The sequence below is a fragment of the Canis lupus genome, chromosome 27 (genome assembly GCF_003254725.2).
Source record: "Canis lupus dingo isolate Sandy chromosome 27, ASM325472v2, whole genome shotgun sequence".
NCBI lineage: Eukaryota > Metazoa > Chordata > Mammalia > Carnivora > Canidae > Canis > Canis lupus.
This window is the reverse complement of record NC_064269.1, coordinates 31,357,554-31,382,906: the sequence shown is the minus strand read 5'-3', so window position 1 is coordinate 31,382,906 and position 25,353 is coordinate 31,357,554. Positions and strand designations below refer to the sequence as shown.

Genomic DNA, 25,353 nt, shown 5'->3' with positions numbered 1-25,353 from the left:
AGAAGGGCTTAGGAGTGTTGAGATAAGCCCTTTCTTGAAGATGAAGCTACCCCTTGACTTGAATTAAATTAAGGAGTAAATATGCTAAACCGATTAACTTGTAATCACGACTCACTATGCAGCTTAGTAGATTCCTTTCCTGAGGAGAGGAAAGATGGCTGACCTGTCACATTGGTAGAAAAATGGGTTTCTCTTATAGAACATGACACAGAACTTGACCGCTCCAAAGTACATTTCTTCGCCCCTCATCTAATGCACAAATTACATATCTTTTGCACAGAAGCCAGAGGCTAACGGTATTGATAGAGATTGTAAATTATAAATGAGACAGGAAAGACCAGTCTCAGTGCACTTTGACAATGCCTTCTTGAGATGCAAACATGAAACTGTTCAGGATTATAGGCAAAGAAGCCAATATTTAAAATGGAGGGTGGGATCTAGAACCCAGTGTGAGGTGTTATCTCAGTTACAAGAACGTTTTGAAGATTGTGTTATTACACCAACACTATCCATTGCCCTACTACTACTACTACTACCACACACACACACACACACACACACACACACATACATTTTTAGATGAGGAAACATCCATTCAGAAAATCTCAAAAACGAGTGACTGGGTGGCACAGTTGGTTAAGTGTCTGACTCTTGGTTTCAGCTCAGGTCATTATTTTAAGGTCATGAAAACGAACCCCTCATCGGGCTCAGCATGGAGTCAGCTTGAGATCCTCTCCCTCTGCCCCTCCGCCTGGCTTGCGCTCTCTCTCTCTCAAATTAATTAATTAATTAATTAGAAAAAAAGTCTCAAAAACTGGCCTGCAGTCATGTGGCCATTAATCAAAAGAGCCCAGAAAATATTATCCCAGTATTTGGTCTGATTTGGGCTTATTTCTCAAAGCAACTTTATCCAAAAGGAAAAAATAATAGTATTTCTTTAATTCTGTATTCAATGGTACTGTGATTACATTAAAATTCAAAATGCAGCTCAAATTAAGAGTGATTCTAAAGCCAGACACATGCAGTAGTATTCACCCCCTTATTCATGATTTCACTTTCCATGGATACAGTGTCCCATGCTCACCTGTGGGCCAGAAACAGACGATCCTCCACCAACATATAGTCAGAAGGTCAATAGTAGCCTAGCAAGGGGTCACAAAGTCTATTTCATTCACCCCAATTCATCTCATCATGTAGACATTTTATCATCTCACAACATCATAAGAAAGGTGAATACAGTACAATGAGATATTTTGAGAGAGAGAGACTACATTTACATAACTTTTATGATAGCATATGGTTGTAATCCTTTTTATTATTGGTTATTGTTAATCTCTTACTAGGCCTAATTTATAAATTAAACTTTACAGCAAGTATATGTGTATGTATAGGAAAGAGCATAATACGTATAGGGTTCAGTACTACCCATGGTTTCAGACATCCATTGGGGGGAGTCTCAGAACAACATATCCCTTGCAGATAAGGGGATACTATAGTATTAACGGATAATATAATGTTTTACTATTTTATACTTTCACTTGCCCTACTTTGCTTCTACCAGTGACTATAACACAGGATCGTTGCTTTATACATTAGATACATCATCCATGAGACTCCCTGCTAGTGCTTCTACTCTTCCTTACACCACCACTGATTTCTATGTGCTAGGTGGGTCCTGCATAAGATCCTAGAAATAAAACAGATTTGACTTGAACCTTAAGTTTGTGAAGCTTCGAGTCTGACCTTCCAAGTAGGTACATTGTACCCATTAATTTGAATTTTTCCTCATCATGTATATGCTCTTCACATCTGGTTGTTGTTTTGGGTATGAGTTTGCATGCCAATGTTCATAGAAAAAGGCGTTTTGTGATGTATGCCTCCTAACAACCATTTCAGTGCTCTTCATTAATAAATATATGTTGAACATAAAGTCTGTGCTCTATAAGTGTTATATACATAGAGGATGCGGTCAATTCTTCAAAGTAAATGTGCTTTCAGTACTTTCTCCAAAGTCTCACACACAATCATAAATTTCAGGATTAAAAAACATCATATATGAATGTATATTTATTTTCACATGTGATCTGCCTTGGTCCCCAAGTGTTTTCTGACAATGTACATACCCAGTTATTTAAGTCTGTCATGTATTTCCTATGCTCTCTAAGACATCTTTCCTACTATTTCTTTAGCTGGGGAGGAACAGGACTGGTGCCTCATCAGAGGGGTGTTGGGTTGAACTAAATTCTCTGGAATGGCGATGGAGCCAGTTGGGAATGAGAGAGAGGAAACAGTGGAATACAAAGGAGGGATGAAAATTGGGGGAGAAGGTGTGGAATGATTCTCCTCTGGAGAATAAAATATGTGTTATTTAGGAGGGAGAATTCAGGGGCATTTCTCCTGCCTGCCTTCAGTCTACCTACCCAAAGGTGATCCAGGATAAATACTAGGGTATGGAGGGATGGAAGCTCAGATACAGACTGGTGGTTCAGTAAATATTCAAAAACAAGATGGCAGGAAGGAATTAGGGTTTATTATTTGTTACCAAGGTAATTTTTAAAAATAGTGTGATGTACATACACATAGTTGCTTCTTTATGAAAAAAAAAATAGGGGTGCTGGGTGGCTTAGTCAGCATCTGACTTCAGCTGAGGTCTTAATCTCAAGGTCCTGGGGTTGAATACTCTATGGAGCCTGCTAGGAGCCCCACCTTTAGCTCCTCCTCAAGCCCTAGGTCAAGACAATCGCTCTGTATTCAGTGGGGAGTCTGCTTGTCCCTCTCCCTCTGCCCCTCTCCCCCCTCATGCTCTCTCTCTTTCTCTCTCAAATAAATTAATAAAATCATCTTAAAAAGAAGTATAATGTCCCTAGGATGAATTTATTAAGATGGCATGTTTTATGTATCAAGGTGTAATTGATGTATAACATTATATTAGTTTCAGGTGTATAACAAAATGATTCAATAGTTGCATGCACTGGGAAATGATCATCACAATAAACCTAGTTGCCATCCATCACTGTACAATGTTACAAATTTTTTTTCTAATGATGAGAATTTTTAAGATTTATTCTCTTAGCAATTTTCAAATATGCAACTCAATATTACTGACTGCAGTCACCATACCGTAGGTTACATTGCTATGACTTATTTATTTTATAAGTGTAACTTTGTACCTCTTGACCCTTATCATCCACCTCCCACTCCCCTCCCCTCTGGCAACCACCATTCTGTTCACTGTACCTAAGAGTTTTATTTTGTTTTGTTTGCTCATTTGATTTGCTCTTTTTGTTTCCACACAGTGAAATCATACAATATTTGTCTTTCTCCAACTGATTTCACTAGCATGATATCCTCAGGGTATTAAACATGATGGTATATTTAAGTGGCTACAATATCATGTAGTCATTTGAATAATCAGAATCAACCACTTGCTTAAAATATTATCAAACCAAAGAAACTTTACCACCCTGAAGCAGTCTACACTTTTTTTTTGTCCTGCTATGCTAAACATTCTAAATGAGTGATTAATGAGCTATGTTAGCATTGAGAGGTATGCCTGCCTAGATGTCTATGATATGCTGTTAAGTTTTAAAGAAAAGTTTGGAGCAAGTTAATAATTAACACCTATATGGGTCAATATAGTGTTATTTATGTATATATGTATTGAGAAGGGTCTGAAGATTGCCTACCAAAATGTTGGAAATGAGGGGAGGAAGACCGAAAAATTGCCAGTTTACTTCATTTGCTCTTCTACTGTGCAAATAATTTCCACAATGAACATTACTAGTTTTATCATTTAAAAATTTATTTTAAAGAAGTAAGACAGCATTACTTAGTTTTGTGCAACATACACGTCTTGTTTATGGTTTGTCTCTTTGAGAAAAGCTCTATCAGATATCTAGTTGGCTAACTCTGCCTAGATGACTTCCAGCAGAATTCACATTTGAAAACATGGGTAAAAAATTCTTATAGGAGTATAAATAGGAAAGAAAGGAGGGAAATGCTAATGTATTCATTCAACTTAATTTTATTTTGCTTAAGTTATTGGAAAAGAAATTATGATATGCTTGTCTCCTTACTTAACTTTTAGAGCAAGTTCTACCAATTCAAATTATACAATTTTTATTGTGTAGAATCAGTTTCCAGTATCAGAAGGTTTTAAAATTCATATCATATCAATTCTGTTTATTCTTAAAATCATCATGAAGCTGAATTAAAAAAAAAAAAACCTTATAGCATAGGTAAGCTGTCAACGATACTGTTCTTCATTGATTTATGCTCCTTTCCACAGCAAATTTTATGTTATGTACCCTAGAAGCCAAAAAAATTGCTGAGTAATGAGTTACCTCTATTGGTACTCTAGTTTAAGCATCCTCTGGGAGGTATATATCATAGTATTATCTATAGTTTATCAATCAGGAAACCAAGGTAAGAATTGTAAATAAATTATAAATAAACTTTCATGCTTACAAAAGAGTAGAGGCAGGATTTGATTTCAGGCAGTCTGAATAGAGAGAGAGCCTGTGTTCTTCCTACTAAGCAAGACTTTCTTAAATATTAGAGGTACTAAAGGTCAAAGTCACACACTTCTTGACCTGTAAGCTGAAGTATCAATCCTAGTGCACACCAACATTTTAAACTTCAGTAAGTACATTTCATTCATCTATCTGTTCTGTCTTTCTCTATATTGTATTTGTTACCAAAAAAAGGTTTTTTTTTTTCTTTAAAAGAACAGCAAAAGAGAGCTCATCTAAAGGAGAAATATTTTCTTCAACATTATTTTATAGGGTCACAATAGCCTTGAGAAGCACTTATCAATGTACCTCCGTGCTGAGTCCCCTGACTTGCCCGGAACAGGCGTTAGAGGTCACAATACTAGGCTTCCAGTCCCGGCGCTGAATCTAAATATGTGACCTTGGCCATTTCCTGGCTTTACTTTCTTGATCTATTAAATGAGAGGTTTGGAGCAGATAATCTCTGAGGTCATTTCCATCTCTATAATTAGATATTATATGCTTCTAAGTGACGAGAGACTAAAGACATTCCTGCACTGATCTTTGTATGTTTTTTAGCTGACACCACAGTTTAGGATGTCAGACTCCCCTTATGGTATTGCTGATTTGATTATGGTTAGAGGCTGATGTGTCTCTAGTGTACATAGTTGAAATTGACATTGATGGGTATAAAGCAGTTCGCGGGGCTTATTAAATCCAGCCATAGAATTTGAATGTTCTGGGTTCCCCTCAGTGTTCACATAAACTATAAATCATCCTAATTTTGAAATCTGACCTTCCCCAGAACAAGCAAAGGCTTCTGGATTTCAAAGGCATCCACAAAGAGTCCCTGAATATGATATCAGCCTTTGTGTCACGTTATGAAAGCCCAGCTCTATATAAATCTTATCGGATGTTTGGTTTAAAGGTGAACTCAAGCAAATCTATTATTGAAAATCTGGTTCCCGGTGCCCAGTACCAGGTCGTGATGTACCTAAGAAAAGGCCCTTTGATTGGACCACCTTCAGATCCTGTGACATTTGCTATTGGTAAGTTGCCAGCCTCAAGAATAACTATCAGAGTACTGGGTTTTTTGTTGTTGTTGTTTGTTTGTTTGTTTGTTTTCTGGCGTGGGGGTGCAATGCCTACGCCCAAATCATTATCATCATAAATGGGGGGGACCCATACTCACCCAATATTCTACATTCAGAGTAATAAATGACTATAGTTGTATACCTGGGGAATATCATTAGCATCAATGACTCAGGAAAAATATGATTTATTCAATGATCATATCAGAAGAGCAAAAACACTAGTTATTAAGTTTGAAACCATTGCTAAGATATTAAATATTCCTTCTTGGCTCTCTCTTTTTTCATCCCGCCCCACTTCTTCTTAAGTTCCAACGGGGATAAAGGATTTAATGCTCTATCCCTTGGGTCCTACGGCAGTGGTTCTCAGCTGGAGCAGACCTTACTTAGGAGTGTTCAGAAAATATGTAGTTGAAATGTTTTATTTCAACCCTGCTACCATGACATCAGAGTGGACAACGTACTATGAAATCGCAGCAACTGTCTCCTTGACTGCCTCAGTGGTAAGAAGCTGTCACACTTCCCTGTGCGAACAGATGAAACTTTCCGTATCAGAAAAATTTACCTGTAAATACACGAGTGGCTTGCCACTTTCAAGAGTTTGGTGTTTTTGTTTGTTTGTTTGTTTGTTTGTTTCTTTGTTTTTTAGTCATTTTTGTTTTCTGGACTCATTTTGTTTTTGAGAGAGGTTGAGAGAGAGAGAGAAAAAAAATATGTGAAACATGTTTTCACCCCTAATTGCACACAGCCACATTTTAGGAGAGCTATCAAATGCTCATTGTTTCTCTCTGCTTCCTGAGGAGGAAAACACAAAAAATTTCCTTTAGTCATTCAATAATTAGTTGACACTGTTTAACGCTAATGATGAGTATTCTTAACATCCACGCATCTGTTAAATACCTCTAAAGTCAGACCGTGACAGGCTCCTCTTCAGGAGAGCAAGTCAAAGATTGCTTTTTCTGGGACTGGCTTCTAAAGTGCAGTTTCCTACAGGTCACACATGAAGTACACAGCTGCCCTATACCCAGCAGACGACTCTGATCTTTGCCACCTAACAAGGACGCATGCTTAGGGTCCAAACTGGGAGAATAGAGTTGGGAGAGATCGGTTTTCTTAGAAATAGGGGGATGCATACGTACAATCACTGACAAATAAGTACTGTTTCACTGTGTAATACAGCTTAGGAAACTGCAAACGAAACCAGTATTGGAAATATTTGACTCTGTACCTGTGAACCACTTTTTAAAAATTATGTTTGTATATCATTCTATTTACACCTTACCTCAGTCCAGAAAGAATTTTTAATGAAAAAAAATTGGGAAAGAGAAAAAGGCACAGAAACATAAATAAAAAATACTTATTATTTTCATGACCTAATAAAAATAACTCTATTCCAAAAATATGATTTTCCTCCCCTTAGTCTTTTGTCTCCTTGATCTTTTCAGAGGATAGCCAATCTGTTGCCAGCGTGGTACTACAACTTCCGAGTTACCATGGTAACATGGGGAGACCCGGAATTGAGCTGTTGTGACAGCTCCACCATCAGCTTCATAACAGGTGAGTGGTGTGCGGGAACTGCCTCCATGGGGAGAGAACACTATTTTGAGGAGTTTCTAAAGAGATACATCTCCAGAAAGTGCTAGTTGTTCACCCAGTACTGACGGAGCATCAGTTTCATGGATGGCAGTATGCTTGATTCTGAAAACTCATTATTTGTTTAAATGATAGTCTTTAAAAATTAAAATATGTTTTTAATCCTGAGTTATTGTCCTTTATTGTGTGCTCCCGTTTGGAATTGATTAGAACAGAGTTGTAGCTGACAGAGCTTTCAGCTTCACACTGAGATGAATTGATTATACCCATTCGATGATTATATTTGCTAGAGTGCCTCCATCTCCTTATTAATTAAACCATTTTTAAAGTCACAGGCTGATGGCAGTGTTGTCCATTGTGGGAGTTAAAATAGGCTTTGGAGACAGGTGGGTTTGAATCACGGATCTGCCACCTACGCTGTGTAACCTGTGCATGTTAACTTTTCAGAGCCTCAATTTTTTTAAGTGTAAAATGGGTATGGTGATAGTTTCTGTTATTTTTTTCCATTTAAATACATTACTTAGGGGACACCTGAGTGGCTCAGTTGGTTAGGCAACCCACTGTTTGTTTGTTTGTTTGTTTGTTTTAAGATTTTATTTATTTATTAATGAGAGACACAGAGAAAAAGCAGAGGCATAGGTAGAGGGAGAAGCAGGTTCCCTGCGGGGAGCCTGATGCAGAACTCTGTCTCAGGACCCCAGCATCATGACCTGAGCCAAAGGCAGACATTCATCCTCTGAGCCACCCAGGTGCCGCAGCATCCCATTCTTGATTTTGGTTCAGGTCATGATCTCAGGCTTGCGAAATAGAGCCCGGAGTTGGGCTCCACTCTGGGCATGGAGCCTGCTTAAGAGTCTTTCTCTCCCTCTTCCTCTGGCCCTCTCCCCCTAAAAAAATACATTGAAATATTGGCACAAAGTTTAAGTACTTAAACAACAGTTAGTTAATTATCATACAGCAGAGATAGCAGAGGTGGTCAGAGATGACAATGAAAAGGGGAAATTCATCAGAGAAACACTAACCCTTTTGAACCTTATTTGAATGAAAATTTTTCTGGAACTTTTAGTTGGACTGCAAGGCTATACTTAGTGTTATGCTGAGAGAAGAAATGTTAGCAAAATAATGTTAACAAAATATGTTCTTCCCGGGTCATCTAGTTTTACTCTATCAAGCTTTGAAGAAAGAAAGAAAGAAAAAGGAAAGAAAGTAAAAGAAAAGAAATTAATCATGTGGAGGTGCCTGGCTGGCTCAGTCAGTAGAGCATGCAACTCTTGATCTTGGGGTTGTGAGCTCAAGCACTACAGTGGGTGTAGAGAATACTTAAAAATAAAATCTTTAAAAAAAAATTCATCATGTGAATTCTTACACTACCGATGTATGTAGTTCATCTCCTTCCTTTACAAGACCATGTCTAGAGGTCTCTGTGTTCCAGATGTTAACAATAATACTAGAATAAAAAAGTGAAAAAAGTACCAAAAAGGTAGAAAATACCAATTATGTCATTAGTACTGTATTAGCTTCTTGACTGTGTTAATAATTGTGTGTTTAATTTTAATTAAATTTTATGGAGTAAATAATTCATACAGCTTAACTTTATTGACATTGTTTCTCTGAGAACACTCTTTCTTCTCAGACAGAGCAGATGTCTTGGAAAAGCCCAGACTTTGCATCTGAACACTTCATTGAGCAGACCTGGCTCTGCAAAATTCTAGCTGTCGAGCTTTAAGCAAATCATCTCAAATGATCCTGGACTTCTTTTTTCTCATTGGCAGAATTCAAAATGCTACCTAACAACAGGCTAACAGAGCAAAAGCAAGTGTAATAGAACTCATTGCAATAAGGCAGAAAACTGCCTCAATAGGCTCTTTGCAGTGTCTCTGAGGGGAACATCAGAAATGAAAAATTAACAGGAAAAAAAAAAAAAGAAAAATTAACAGGATTTGGAGTTCTGGACTCAAGTGGCTTGGGTGTGCCTTTCAAAGCTGGAAACTGACTGGGATGTGGCAAGAGGGGTGGTGGGCCTGGCAAATCTGAATAGTCATAAGGTTAATAAGTGAGCTACTTGCCTAGGTGAGCAATCTATTGTCTCCAATAAATTGATCTTTGGGAATTCCTTATCTTTGCCTGGGATAATCAACTAAGTTGTGTCAACACTAGCAGTTCACTGTCTCAGCTAAGCATATTAACACAGTCTCAAGTCTCACATCTATAAAAAGAGTACAATACTATTTCACAGGTAGTATGAAAATTAAATTATGTAACATTAATCATTATTAAAATATATATGGTAGCTGACTTTTATTTTTATACTTATTTTTAAAAACCAGTTGAAATTTTAGCCTTGCCTTGTTTTATTTTTCTTCACTCATTTCAAGTTTAAAGCAAACAAGGATATCATGTTTCTCTTACCTCTGCTTTTAGCTGTGAACCTAATGCCAAATTGTGTGAAATAAAAGAATATAGGGAAAAAAGTCTGAGTAATTGTGATTTATTAGGATCTCTAGTCCACCGTCTTTGTTAGGCAACTTTGTCTGCAAGTCAAATGCATAGTCATTATGCTAGTATACCAAATAATGTTTAATAAACAAATAGTGACATCTTGTGGCCTTTCAGCAACATGCTGGATTTTAAAGCAGCAATACGGAGTATAAAATACATGTGAGGGAGGAGCTGTACACTTCTGGGTTTTAAATAAAAATACACCCCTGCAATTTTAAATACATTTCTTGTCCTTACTGAATTAAAACATAAGAAAATATCCTTTGAAGAATTATAAGAATAGATACATACATATAAAGAAGTACACAGAAATATAAAAGAAGCCAAAGGTATTATTCTCTTTATTAGATAATTCTGAAATATGATGTGGATTTGTGTTACTTGCTAGATACATTGCTGGTATTTCAAGGTTTTATTGTCAACCATATATATAAATACTATTATAATTTCACATGAAATACATTTTTTAAAAGATTTTATTTGAGAGAGAGAGAGAGAGAGAGAGTGAGTGAGCACAAGCAAGGGGGAAGGTAAAGGAAGAGGGAGAAGCAGATTCCCCACTAAGTAGGGAGCCTGATGTGGGACTTGATTCCAGGACCCTGGGATCATGACCTGAGCTGAAGGCAGACCCTTAACCAACTGAGGCACCCAGGTGCCCCAAAACAGAAATGTTTTTTACTGTATATATTACAAATCTCTTCAGAGAATAATTGTTCTTGAAAGTATAGTTATGATTGCTTGTTATGAGTACCAGTAGCTTATTGGGAAAATGAATCTTCATGGTTTATAGAAATTCTCCTCCAAATATTTCAACTGGTTTTGTGCTGTCTCTCAGAATGGATCACCAGCTTGTCTTCAAAGTAACATACACATGGACTTTAAATTTCCTTGTGTATGTGTTTCCTAAAATCTTCAGAATTATTGGTTAGTTTAAAAAATAATTAAATATGCTTTCAGAGCTCATGTATTATAAAGCTTGTAATGAATTCTCCTTTCCACTAGAAATAATTTAAATTTAAATGTGTAAGAATATTTTAAAAATTAATAAACTCAGTCTTAGAATTTAACAAAGAGCCCTTCCTGTGTTCTCTTACTACTTGCTTCAGCAACATTTATTAAGAGCCCATCTTTTGCAAAGCACTGGTTAGACACGATCAATGACATTGTCTTGTTATTTTATAGAAACAATAATTATTTTCCGTCCCTCTAATTGTTGACCCTACTGTCCTTTATTTCCATAAACACCTTTGCTGCATCACAATAAAAAATTTACTTTTACAGGACCCCAAATTTTCCAGTACTGCTTGGAAAATAAGTTCAGCCATGCTTTATATTATCAATGCAACAAGCATATTCAAAGAAGTGAACATTTCGGGAATCTTGTACCTGTGAAATTGGTATAAAAGACCCAATATCCTCAGACCCAATATCCTCAGGTAGAGATGGGTCTGGCTGCCTTGTGTCTGAGCCATACAAGGTGGGGTCCCAGGAAACAAGTGTCTGCCTTTACCACCAATCTTCACTGTACTACAGAGGTCCAGGGATCTCCAGGACCATCATACAGTGTGAATTTTAATTCTCTAAATTAACTCTGCATGAGATTGGATGCTCTGATGAGAGGTACGTTAATTATTATTAGTCTCTTAAACTAAAGTCCACCTCTTTCTTTCTGTGTAGCCCCAGTTGCTCCAGAAATCACATCTGTGGAGTATTTCAACAGTCTGTTATATATCAGTTGGACATACGGTGATGACACAACTGACCTCTCCCATTCTAGAATGCTACACTGGATGGTTGTTGCAGAAGGAAAGAAGAAAATTAAAAAGAGCGTATGTTTCTTTGAATCCCAGTATTGGGCATCTGAACACTCATTTACATAAACTATTGAAAACCATTAAACAAACATTCATTGAAACATTAAACAAAAATCTAATGTCGGTTGGCACTGTTTTAGGCTCCGGTGAGAGGACAGTGAAGAAAAATTGAATTCTTCCTTTAATAGAGTTTACCTTTTAATCTTTAATAGTGAACTATAATAGTTATAACCAGTAAATTCATTTATATTTGAAGTTATGATTTGAGCTTTTTCTTCAGGATGTGAAACATTGTCAAGAAAACCACAATTAATGTTTTGATATTTTCTCTATATATCACCAATGCCTAAATATCTGGGTACATTGGGAATATTGATTTCTTTTCTTCTGCTCTATTAAACTCTTTGACTTTGCATTAGTTAGGGAACAGACTAAATTACTTAAAAAAAAAAAAAGGAAACACCAAAGATTGGGCTCATAGCAAATAGAAATTTGTTAATCTCATGCTGACACAGGTATCTCTGCTGTAAAGGTCAATCATCCAGGGGTTCAGATTCTATTTTGTTGCTTCATCTACCACTGTATAGTCTTCATTTGCATAGGTGAACCTTCAGTCAGTATGTCCATATTCTAGCCTGTGGGGAGAGGAAAGGAGAAGATGTCCACTTACAGAGTGTGGACAGAATTATAAGATGCCCTTGTGACTTCCACTCCCAATCAATTGGTCAGAGCTGGGTCAGATGGTCCCCTCTAGCTATAAGGGAGACTGGGAAATTTAGTCTTTAGTAGACTATAGCCAGATGGCTCTTCTGAGCTTCCCAGCTAGGGCTGAGTAATGTACACATCAATAGCAACCTAGGAAATTGCCTCTTCTAAAACTTGAATATAAGAAAAATATAAGAGTAATACATATTCCAAGTAGAGAATTCATTACAAAAATGTTCTGATATGTATTATTCATGTTTAGAGCTACCTTGTGTTTAGCTCAGTTGAGGAATTTATATAAATTTCGAAGGAAATAAAGTATCTGTAAGGTTGTAATCAACTGTAGATTGATTGCACAGAACAGAGGGTGAACGCCTGCTACAAACCTGTAGTTGTTTGTAGTGGTATTCTAGTTCAAGTTCATTAGAAGTTTGCACTCTTGATTTTGATGGATCTTGCAGGTCACACGCAATGTCATGACTGCAATTCTCAGCCTGCCTCCAGGAGATATCTACAACCTCTCCGTAACTGCTTGCACGGAACGAGGAAGCAATACCTCCATGCTCCGCCTCGTCAAGCTAGGTAAGAAGAATGCACATGGCAGTGTGTGTGTGTGACAATAGTCATGTCCAGAGAACTAGTGTTTGCATCTCTTGATTTGTCATGGTCTTCTCAATTCAATGAAATAGTAATAGAGAAAAATGATTCTCTTTCTAAGTGCCAAATAAACATGTACACTGCTAAAAGAGTTGGGTTCAACTTAATATAAGTTTCTGTGAATGGAATTTTGACTATGTTGGGAGACAGGATCATTTACCATCCTCAGTGAGATTAGAGAAACAAAGGAGTCTGAGGAATTTAGAGAAGACAAGACATTGAGACGTTATCTAGTGCAATGTTCTCAACCCTGTCAGACACCATTCCCTTTTCATAGAAGCATTATGTGCTGCCCTCTTTAATACCTCAAATTAAAACTTGAGCATAAAATAACCCAAATATTGGTTTTCTAAGTTGAGATAATGTCTTAACTCTGATATAAGACCAAGATGAAAGAAAAAAAATTATAAGACAATCATATCGGGAAAAAAAAAGACAATAATATGGGGATGCCTGGTTGGCTCAGTAGTTGAGCATCTGCCTTCGGCTCAGGGTGTGATCCCAGGGTCCTGGGATGGAGTCCTGCATTGGGCTTCCCCAAGGAGCCTACTTCTCCCTATGCCTCTGTTTCTGCCTCTCTCTGCATATCTTTCATGAATAAATAAATAAAATCTTTAAAAAAATAAAATCATACTGATCCCTTACGTGTTTTTTCAGATCCAGTTCTTCTGCAAGTCGTAATGAAATTGCCTCCTTACAACAAATAATTAAAATGAACAAGTTAGAGTTTACAAAAAGTAAAGGAATAGGCAGTTCTTCCATACAAATATAAAAGTAAATGAAGGCATGAATAAAATAACTGAGCAAGCGTAAGTACAGGTGGACCCTTGAATGAAACCTAACATTATAATAATAAGACATGGGATGTATTTGCATATTATGGGAGAAAGAGGAAAATAACCTTAATTAAAGTAAAGAGAACACTCCAAGAAAAATAATAGGCTGTGGAGGGAAAAAATAATAGGTGGAGGGAAAATGAGGAAAATATAATATTCTTGCAAATGAGCTAGAAATTATTGTGTGGTGTCAAAATAATTATTTTTATTATGAAATACAACTAGGAAGTGACACTATTTAACATTTCTAGATTCAACAGTCTTCCATGTAGTAAGGTATCCATTTAGTTTCTGAGACATAAAGGGAACACAGAGATAATATTCCGTAATTAGCAGTAGGCTAAAGAGGATAGATTGGCAAACAGTTGTGGGGTAGTATCAGTGTGAGAAGGGCAAGCTACAAAGGAATGCACTCCAGTGTGTCATTTTCACAGCAGAGATCTCTTTTGTATATTTTGAAGATGAAAAGTATAGAGAAGAGCAATAAAAATATTTTCAAAACACTTAATGCCACTTCTTGACATCACTGTTTCAGACGTCTGCTAATTTAGACTCTGTATCTAAGTCTATTCATAAGAGTGTCAAATTGTCACTGTTATTATGTGTATTCTGATGTGTAGCCATAAGTAAAGACTGAGCCAGGGTGGGGGCATCTGGGTGGCTCAGTCAGTTAAACATCTGACTCTTGGTTTCGGGTCAGGTCATGGTTTCAGGCTCGTAAGATCGAACTCCACCAAGATTGAACTCCACCTCGGAGCCCGAGGTGCACTCAGCACAGAGTCTGGTTCATATTTTCTCCCTCTCCCTCTGCATTTCTACCTCATGCACATGCACCTTCTCTCTCTCTCTCTTTCTCTCTCTCTCTCTCTCTCAAATAAAATAAATAAATAAAATCTTTTAAAAAAGAAAATAAGGAAAAAAGACTAAAACAGGGCATTTTATTAGCAGTTTAAACACCCCGAGTGACATTGCTGGTAGTGACATACCTTTAGAAAACTCTTAGAAAATCCCAAACAAAACAAAACACAGTCTTTCCTCAGTTTCCCCAATAGTTGCTTTTCTCTACAATTCAGTGCATAAGACACTAAGTCTTAAATATTTTTGTGTGTGTGTCTCGTATTTGCCATGTCAAAAATTAAATTCTTGCACTGGAACCCTCTAAAATTAGATAGGTAGTTGGAAATACATAGTGTATTAAATAGACTCTATAGGCAGAAAAAGTAAATTATTGAGTAACTTGTAAATAACACCTTAATTCTTCTTTGTGACAACTTTCTTCCAAACTATTTTACCTAACTTGAAAAAGTGTTTCAATATTATTATGTGGTAAAGTAGTTGCAGTTATATTTATAGTGGAGCTATACTGGTGTGACATCATGAAAGTATATGGGATGTGGGACATGGGACAGTTTTTCTGTTTGGAGCTTTCTTGATCATTTCAGGACGTCTAGCACTTCTGCTTCCTGTCCACAGAAGTCAGGTTAACAGCCTTCCTTGAGACTATTAAAAACATTCCTGCAAATTTACAAACACTCTCCCACTGAGAACCACAAGTTCAATTGCATTCACTGCAGGCAATCTGCTCTTCTTCCCCGGCACTCTATACGTCAATGCCAGGAATGTGGAGATCACCAGCTTCCTCCCTCGTGTGATCTATTAGGAAAAAATTGCCTGCCTATCCATTCCAACTGATATGTCTGATTTTGTCCTCTGTAAATATAAAAATCAGTTCAAAACTTGTTTCCAGGTAACTGGAATTGCTTCAAAATTATGCTTCCTTTCCCCATGACTCTCATTTCACCAGGTTTATAAGCACGGGAGGCTGTGTGTATTTCTTGGGTCCTAACTCCTTTCTCAAACTCTTTTTTTTTTTTTGTTCTGTTTTGTTTTGTTTTTTAAGTCTCCCTGGAAGTTCAGAGGTAGGTCTTATCAAAGTAGCATTCAGTGAGCCTATTGCACGCTTTACCGTTATTTTTATTTGACATTATGGTTGATATATGATCAGGAGAATGAGTTAAAGTCATGAGCTGCTACAACTATACTCATACTCCGTAGGAGTAGGAGTAGGAGTAGGAGTAGGAGTAGGAGTAAAAGCCATGATAGTTCCCGAATTTATCATGAGATTTTTGACCCTCCATGGGTCCCTGTTAACAGACGGGACTATTAACCATTTTAGTAAGGCCCTTTACACTTTTCAAGAAGAGAAGGCAAGTTTCCATAGAAATTATTTCTTAGAATCAGTAAGGTTTTCCTTTTTGTCAACTAAATGTCAGACGAAATATTGCCTCTATATTATTCCTCTCTGAACACAAGACAATCTGTATACAATGTACTTGAACTCAGCCTTTTTGCCCCTCCCCCCGAAAACTAAATAACTCACTTTTTATCTATTTGTCTTGAAGTCTATTTTCTATTCTACTAATCACATTATTGTGTTTTTTCAGCTCTTCCAATTTTCCATAACACACAAGACCTTACTTGCTGTAGATGCTTGATAGATATTCATTGCATTGAACTGCAACCACAGATCTCACAGCTGAAAATAGTATTGCAAGTTTTACCTTTTGGAGAAGTAAAATAACATTTCACTTTAGTAATAACTGATTGTAGTTATTTTTTATTTCATAAAACTTTCATTCTCATCACTTTATGTTTCCCTACAGCATTCATTTGGTATATATAGCAGTCATATTAATTCTACTTTAGAGAAATATACAACTTTGGCACACAGATTATTAGGGCTTGTTTGAATCAGAATGATGTTGTTAAAACTGGAACCAAAACTAGTTGGGCTGGGGTACCTGGGTGGCTCAGTTGGCTAAGATCTGGACTCTTGATTTCAGATCAGGTCATGACTCAGGGTTGTGAGATCAAGCCCTGCATGGAGCTACCTGATGGGCATAGAGCCTGCTTAAGATTCTTTCTCTCCCTCTCTTTGTCCTCCCCCCTCCTTATCTAAACAAACAAACAAATAAACTGATTGGGCTAACCTTGAGTTCAGTTTCTCTGTGAGAAAAGCCTCTTTGCAGTGGCTCTACTTGCCATCATGCAGGGCAGGCTCTACATCTGTGGGAAGAAACCAGGCTACCAGTGAATCCACTATAATATAAATTAATCCAAGATGGCATGTGCAAGGAGAGAGAGCCCTCAAAACAATTGCCAAGGATTTTCAACTATTATGTCATCAATAAACATCCACGAGAAGATGTCTACCAACAGTGGTGCTATTTGCAGGGCATTGAGCCAGTCATCCTACTAAGAATTTTAGGTTGCCAGCAGTTTCATGGTACCATGGTGGGATGTGATGACAAGTTCCCTTTGGCAGTCAATACAAATGTCAATCAATTTTGCACTAAGACATGTCACTTTATAAGAACTTATTGGTTTACATGCTAGTGTGGCTTCAACCAGCAACCAGTCATGACTTCTGGTCCTGGTGAATCCACTTAAAACTCTGGGCCAACTTTAAGAGAATTTGGTAAGTTTACATCAGATAATCAGCCATTAAAAAAAAAAAAAAGGAAAGAAATAAGGGTGAAAAGTGTTGGGCATATGACAAAATAGCTCAATGGTAGTAGAATATCCATTCATTCATTCATTTAACAAATACATACTGAGGACCTTCTCAGAATTGTCCAGATGCCGGACTACTTGTAGTAATGAATTCAAAGGGCTACTTTTTAGTTTCTATTCACAAGGAGCTTGTGATATACTGAAGGGGGAGATGGTAAGAAGTGCTGTATAGCATATTAAAACAGGCCAGGGTGGGACAGATTATGTATGCAGCCAAACCTTTCTCTGAGGAAGCAATGATGCGAAATATGAATAACAAGAAAAGATCTGCCATGAAAAGTTTGGGAAAGGGCATGCTAAGTGGAGAGACTAAGCAGAGGCCAGATCGTATAGGATTTTTAAGAAGATGGAGCTGAGGTTTTATGTTGAGTGCAATAAGAAGGCATGTAGAGAATTAAAACTACACATTTAAAATAATATCTCTGGTTGCTTAATAGAGGAAGGATTGTTGTGTCACCAATGAAGACAGGGAGACTGATTAAGGGACCATGTGTCCTAAGTTTAAAAATAGCATTCTAGGGGCACCTGGGTGGCTCAGTCAGTTGGACAGCTAATTCTTGACTTTGGCTCAGGTCATGATCTCAGGGTTATGGGGTCAAGCCCCGTGTTTGGCTGTACACTCAGTATGGAGTCGGCTTGAGATTCTCTCTCTCCCTCTATCCATCCCCCTGCTCTCTCTCTCTCTCATAAATAAATAAATAAATAAATAAATAAATAAATAAATCTTTAAAAATAACATTCTAATTCAATAAGTTCCATGGGAAATGATGGCAACTTTGACTTGAGTAGTAATAATGGAAGAGAAAAATGGACAGACTACAGGAGTTATTTTGGAGGTTGTGTCCACAGAGCTTTCTTGTGGGGTAAAATAAGGATGACTCCTAGGCTTTGCTCTTGAGCAAGTAGGGTGGATGGTGGTGCAATTCACCAAGACCGAAGACTAGAAAAACTAGAAGAGGAGTAAATTGAGGGTAGGGTGAGAATCACAGATTTTTCTCTGGTCATAAAAAAATTGAGAGGACATCCAAGTACAGTTGTCAAATAAAATGATTATTGTTATGAGTCTGGAGATCAGGGGAGAATTCTGGACTGGAGATATAAATTTTGGAGTGTCTGGATGAGACCACTGACTAGTAAGCAGAAATAGGAAAGAACCACTCCAGTGCTTAGACGCTGAGCAGTAGAGGAGTCAAGAAAGAGACTGGGAAGGTATAGCCAGTGAGGTCAGAGAAAACTAGAAACAGAATGCATACACCATCTTTGTCAAACTTCTACGGTGTTTCAACCACCGTTGTGTTCAGACAGGTGCAAGATAAGGAATCAGGTAACTTTAGTTCTTTAAAGTGCTAGGAGAGATTCAAAGATAATTTAGTGCAATGTCTTCATTTGAACAATTGGAACCTAGAGAAATTAGACTTTACACATTGCTGAGCCTGGGTGGAGAAACAGTGATTCAGCACTTTTTATCCATCTGCTGCTTATGTTTTGCTGATTTTGGAGTGTATTTTTTTCTAAAAACTTCTATTTTTTAGTGAACACTTCTAACAGAGCAGGGAGGAGTTTCATACCCACTTGTGTGGCTTTCTCTGTTCCTCTTTTGGAATGTAGGTATTAATAATTAGTTTGATTTTCTTACTCTCAATCATGAAAGGTTTTATATAGATTAGAAATCTTTAAAACATAGTTTGACTATAGATAAGAAAGAATACTTTCAGATGTCAGGAATTAGGAGCATTTTACAACCTCTCTCTTTCTCATAACATTTCAGATTACAAATTATTATTTATGCTTTGATGAAAAGTAATCTCTGACTTTATAAAAGCCCAGCTATTACATAGTACTACCCTTCATGATCTCACTCTCAGTTGAGAAAATTTGTTTATTCTTACGTTGAAATCATTGAGTTTAAATTTTAGAAATAGTTGGTTGGATAGATGCAGTCCTTATTTTTGGTAGGAAGTGAGTTAAGTGAAGTCTAAAATACCTCTCCCTGGACAGCCCCTGTGGTGCAGCAGTTTAGCGCCACCTGCAGCGTGATCCTGGAGACCCTGGATCCAGTCTCATGTTGGGCTCCCTGCATGGAGCCTGCTTCTCCCTCTGCCTGTGTCTCTGCCTCTCTCTCTCTTTGAATCTCTATGAATAAATAAATAAAATCTTTAAAAATAAATAAAATAAAATAAAATAAAATAAAATAAAATAAAATAAAATAATAAAATAAAATAATAAAATAAAATAAAATACCTCTCCCTATCCACCCATGTCCTTTTCTTGGATCCTCTCCTAGTTAGTGACTACCTTTTATCCCTCTCACCCCCCAACAAAAAAGAAATGCGTTTAATAAGATACAAGTGTGAATAAATTGTGTCAATGTAGCACAGAGAAAAGGAAAGAAAAATGGATGAATGAATGCATGGAAGCAAAGGGAAGGAGAAAGTGAGAGAAGAAAGAAAATATGCACATCCATTCTATCTATCCATCCATCCAACCATATTTATTTATTTACTTATTTTCAAAGGCTATCAGTAAGAAAAAGTCAATAAATTAATTAAGATACTATACTTTAAAAAGTTAATTTATTCTATCCATCCACAAATATTTATTTAGCATCTACTATGCTACATACTAATCTAGGTGCTGAGAATACAGAAATGAACAACAGGTGAAAAGCTCCAGAAGCAATAGTATATCTCGAAGGCTCAAGGAAAAGTCAGGAAGAAGATGACTGTACACCTGAGATACCACAGACAATATGAGCTTACATCTGCTACAGATCAGTTAAAGGCCAGTCACTCGTTTTTGCAATACTTCTCTTCCCGAAAAAGTATTCCAATTTGGATACTTTAAAAAATATGTTTATTTGAGAGAAACAGAAGTAGTGAGAGAGATAGAGAGAAAGCTCACAAGCAGAGAGGAGAGGGAGAAGCTGGCTCCCCACTGAGCAGGGATCCCAGAGCAGAGAGGCAGATTTGGGTGAAAGATCAGAAGCTGAGACTTGGATGTGTCCACATTTGAAGGTCCCTGTTAAACAGGTTCCTGCTAAACATTTAAGAACAAATGTTGAGTGTGCAGTTAGATAAAGGAGCTTGGATTCTGGGAGATTTCAAGACTGGGAAGTATAAATTTGAGGGTAGTTAGGAAACAGACTTGATGAGATTATCACGGAATGGATTAAGAAAAAAGAATGTTATCCAAGGACTGAGCCTTGGCACCCAAACTTTAAGAAATGGAGGTGGTGTGAGGGAACCAGCAAGAAAGCCTGAGATGGAATGACCAGTGAAGTAAGAAGGAACACAGAAGGGTGTGATGTTCAAAGAACCAAGCGAAGAAAGCGCTTGATTGATCGACTTGTCAAGCCTGCTGGTAAGTCAAGGAAGATATGGAATGAGAATTGACACCATTTATTGAAGAGACTGTCCTTTTTTCAGTAGATATTCTTTCCTGCTTTGTCAAGTATTAGTTGACTATAGAGTTGAGGGTCCACTTCTGGATTCTCTATTCTGTTCCATTGATCTATGTGTCTGTTTTTGTGCCAGTACCACACTGTCTTGATGACCACAGCTTTGTAGTACAACGTGAAATCTGGCATTTTGATGCCCCCAGATATGGTTTTCTTTTTCAATATTTCCCTGGCCATTCAGGGTCTTTTCTGATTCCACACAAATCTTAAGATGATTTGTTCCAACTCTCTGAAGAAAATCCATGGTATTTTGATAGGGATTGCATTAAATGTGTAAATTGCGCTGGGTAGCATTGACATTTTCACAATATTAATTCTTCTAATCCATGAGCATGGAATATTTTTCCATCTCTTTGTGTCTTCCTCAGTTTCTTTCAGAAGTGTTCTATAGTTTTTAGGATATAGATCCTTTACCTCTTTGGTTAGGTTTATTCCTAGGTATCTTATGCTTTTGGGTGCAATTGTAAATGGGATTGACTCCTTAATTTCTCTTTCTTCAGTCTCATTGTTAGTGTATAGAAATGCCACTGATTTCTGGGCATTGATTTTGTATCCTGCCACACTGCCAAATTGCTGTATGAGTTCTAGCAATCTTGGGGTGGAGTCTTTTGGTTTTCTATGTACAGTATTATGTCATCTGCAAAGAGAAAGAGTTTGACTTCTTCAGTTTCTTCCACAAATGGTGCTGGGAAAATTGGACAGCCACGTGCAGAAGAATGAAACTAGACCATTCTCTTACACCATACACAAAGATAAACTCAAAATGGATGGAAGATCTAAATGTGAGACGAGAATCCATCAAAATCCTAGAGGAGAACACAGGCAACACACTTTTTGAACTTGGCTACAGCAACTTCTTACAAGATACATCTGTGAAGGCAAGGAGAAAAAAAGCAAAAATAAACTATTGGGACTTAATCAAGATAAAAAGCTTCTTCACAGGAACCCTGGGTGGCACAGCGGTTTAGCGCCTGCCTTTGGCCCAGGGTGCGATCCTGGAGACCCGGGTTCGAATCCCACATTGGGCTCCAGGTGCATGGAGCCTGCTTCTCCCTCTGCCTATGTCTCTGCCTCTCTCTCTCTCTCTCTCTCTCTCTCTCTCTCCCTCTCTCTGTGTGTGACTATCATAAATAAATAAAAATTTAAAAAAATATATCCCCTTAAAAAAAAGGCTTCTTCACAGTAAAAGAAACAGCCAACAAAACTAGAAGACAACCTACAGAATGGGAGAAGATATTTGCAAATGACGTATCAGATAAAGGGCTAGTATCCAAGATCTATAAAGAATTTGTTAAAATAAACAGCAAAGAATCAAACAAACCAATCGTGAAATGGGCAAAAGACATGAACAGAAATTTTACCAAAGAAGATATACTCATGGCCAACAAGCACATGAGAAAATAATCCACATTACTGGCCATCAGGGAAATACAAATCAAAACCATAATGAGATACCACCTCACACCAGTGAGAATGGGGAAAATTAACAAGCAGGAAACAACAAATGTTGGAGAGGATGTGGAGAAAGGGGAACCCTCTTACACTGTTGGTGGGAATGTGAACTGGTGCAGCCACTCTGGAAAACTGTGTGGAGGTTCCTCAAAGAGTTAAAAATAGACCTGCCCTACGACCCAGCAATTTCACTGCTGGGGATTTACCCCAAAGATACAGATGCAGGGAGACGCCAGGACACCTGAGCCCCGATGTTTCTAGCAGCAATGTCCACAATAGCCAAACTGTGGAAGGAGCCTCGGTGTCCCCCGAAAGATGAATGGATAAAGAAGCTGTGGTCTATGTATATAATGGAATATTCCTCAGCCATCAGAAGAGACGAATACCCACCATTTGCTTCAACGTGGATCGAACTGGAGGGTATTATGCTGAGTGAAGTAAGTCAATCGGAGAAGGACAAACATTATATGGTCTCATTCATTCAAGGAATATAAAAAATAGTGAAAGGGAATAGAGGGGAAAGGAAAAAAATGAGTGGGAAATATCAGAAAAGGAGACAGAACATGAGAGACTTCCAACTCTGGGAAACGAACAAGGGGTAGTGGAAAGGGAGGTGGGCGTGGGGTGGGGGTGACTGGATGATGGGCACTGAGGGGGTCACTTGATGGGATGAGCACTGGGTTTTATGCTATATGTTGGCAAATTGAACTCCAATAAGAAAATACGCAAAAATAAATAAAGAGAGAGAGAGAGAATTGACTGCTAACATTAGCAACCCAGAAGTCAATGGTGGTTCGGGGAGGAGGCATTTGGGTTGGAGCGGTGACGGAAAAAGATGTTATTTAAAGTAATTCAAGAGAGAATAAAAGGAGAACAACTGAAGACAGCTGGAATAACAAAACTTTTGAGGAGTGTGATTATAAAGAGGAGAAAAGATGAGCCGGAGCTGAAAATAGAATCCAGGAGTTTTTATTCGTTTCATTGGATTTGTGTGCTTTTTCTTATTCTTCCTATTTTTTGAAGTGGGTCGGAAACAGTTTTGCAATGGACTAATCAACATGATTTAACAGAACAGGGAAAATTGATGGTGCAGAATAATTAAAGGTGACATTAAAATGACATCGTTGCCTGGGTCAGAGGTGGGAGGACCCTGGGTGCCACTGGAATGGGTGGCCTTAGACTGGGTGAATCTGTAGTGAGGAAAAGTGACAGAGTATAGGGGCACCCATGGGGTAGAGGAGGCTGGTGGGAGCGATCATGGAAGCTTGTGGAAGATTTCTTCCATTGCCTTCTTTTTTTTTTTTTTAATTTTTTTTTTTTAATTTATTTATGATAGGCAAACAGTGAGAGAGAGAGAGGCAGAGACACAGGCAGAGGGAGAAGCAGGCTCCATGCACCGGGAGCCCGACGTGGGATTTGATCCTGGGTCTCCAGGATCGCGCCCTGGGCCAAAGGCAGGCGCTAAACCGCTGCGCCACACAGGGATCCCCTTCCATTGCCTTCTTACAGAAACGTGTTCTCCAGGTTTTCGGAGGATCATGGCTGCCATGGTACCCTTCTTGTACAGTCCTGCAGGACCAGCGACCTCATGCGAGCATTGTCTTCTGGGTTGGGCTGCCAGACACGTTACTGTTTCATAACTCCATCCCTGGTCCCAAGACCAACTGGATGCCTCTTCTTAATCTCTTTCTCTCTCATTTCTCATTGTGGTCTTGTGAGTTTCACTGCCATTTGCCAGCTGCTCACAGCCAAGCCACACAACTTTATCACTTCCTTAAAAGCACTTCTGCACGCCATCAAGTGACTTGCAGAGCCTGTAGGTTTTTGCTCAACATATTGGAAGGATCTGGATGATGGACAATTCGGGCCATCACTGTGATATCTGGCACTGATCTCAATGTATGAGCAAGTGCCCACTCTGAAAAAGTTGGTCTTCTAGAAAAGGGAACCTCTCAGGAGACCCCTTATCTTCCATTATATGGAAATAAGTGCCAAACACCCACAGTTTTAGGGAAGAATCCAGGTGTACAAAGAACCCTTAACTAGATGTCCAGAGGTCTGGATTCCAGTTACTGCTTTCACAGACAAGCTGCGTTATCTTTGAAAAGTGAATTAGGTCCTCTGGATTTCAGTCACCTCATCTATAAAAATGAGAGTGTGGACTAAATGATCTTTAATATCTCTTCCAGTTTTAGAATTTAATTCATACCCAAGTTCAGAGTAAAAGCAATAAGGCTAATGATACAATAAGAGTAGTGACTTTTTTCTAAGAATTTGGCAAAAATAACTCTTAACCAAATAAAAATGCTAAGAAAAAAAAGCCATATTCTTGGAACCAAAGAAAGGAAGAAGTTAGATATGTTGTTTTGAAACTAAGTAAAGTTAAATGAGAGCTTTTTTTGAAAAATTCTACTAATCTTTAGAAGTTACTAGAGCTAGCAAAACCATAAAAACGCCCGATGACTCACAGAAGGGGATACTAGGCTTTCTATCATTAAACCATAAAGAATTTATTTAAGGGATTCCTGGGTAGCTCAGTGGTTGAGTGTCTGCCTTTGACTCAGGTCATGATCACAGGGTCCTGGGATGTGAGTCCCACATCTGGATCCCCACAGGGAGGCTACTTCTCCCACTGCCTATGTCTCTGCCTCTCTGTGTCTCTCATGAAAAAATAAATAAATAAATAAAATCTTTTTAAAAAAGTTATTTAAAATGTAATAGAAATCACAGGTATTTCTAATTTCTGAGAAAATTCTATGTTTTGCATATGGAAAGGGCCTGATTAAAATGTAATATTTGCTTGAATATTTTTTAATATCTCCCCAAGATGTTTTTATTCTTTTTTAATTTTATTTATTTATTTATTTATTTATTTATTTATTTATTTATTTATTTATTCATGAGAGACACAGCGAGAAAGAGAGAGAGGCAGAGACACAGGCAGAGGGAGAAGCAGGCTCCATGCAGGGAGCCCGACGTGGGATTCAATCCCGGGTCTCCAGGATCGCACCCTGGACTGCAGGCTAAACCACTGTGCCACTGGGGCTGCCCTCCAATACGTTTTTAAATTTTCTCATTACTTATTAAAAGAATCTCCCTAAATTGACAAGAGAATAGGCTTACTTACTTTGGATCTAGCACAGGTTTCTGTTATTTAATATAAATTTTCAACTTCTTAATTTCACT

At 37.8% G+C, this 25,353-nt stretch overlaps 1 protein-coding gene across 3 annotated transcripts in view; it reads left to right on the top strand.

Moving 5' to 3' along the window:
- PTPRO (protein tyrosine phosphatase receptor type O) overlaps positions 1–25,353 on the top strand; it is a 241,875-nt gene that overhangs the window by 160,825 nt on the left and 55,697 nt on the right. For all 3 annotated transcript variants that reach the window (XM_035706991.2, XM_025455202.3, XM_025455201.3), the window contains exons 8-12: positions 5,419–5,539; positions 5,891–6,084; positions 7,027–7,138; positions 11,351–11,502; positions 12,654–12,774. In XM_035706991.2, coding sequence (XP_035562884.2) covers positions 5,419–5,539; positions 5,891–6,084; positions 7,027–7,138; positions 11,351–11,502; positions 12,654–12,774 — 700 coding nt within the window. The remainder of the gene's footprint in view (positions 1–5,418; positions 5,540–5,890; positions 6,085–7,026; positions 7,139–11,350; positions 11,503–12,653; positions 12,775–25,353) is intronic.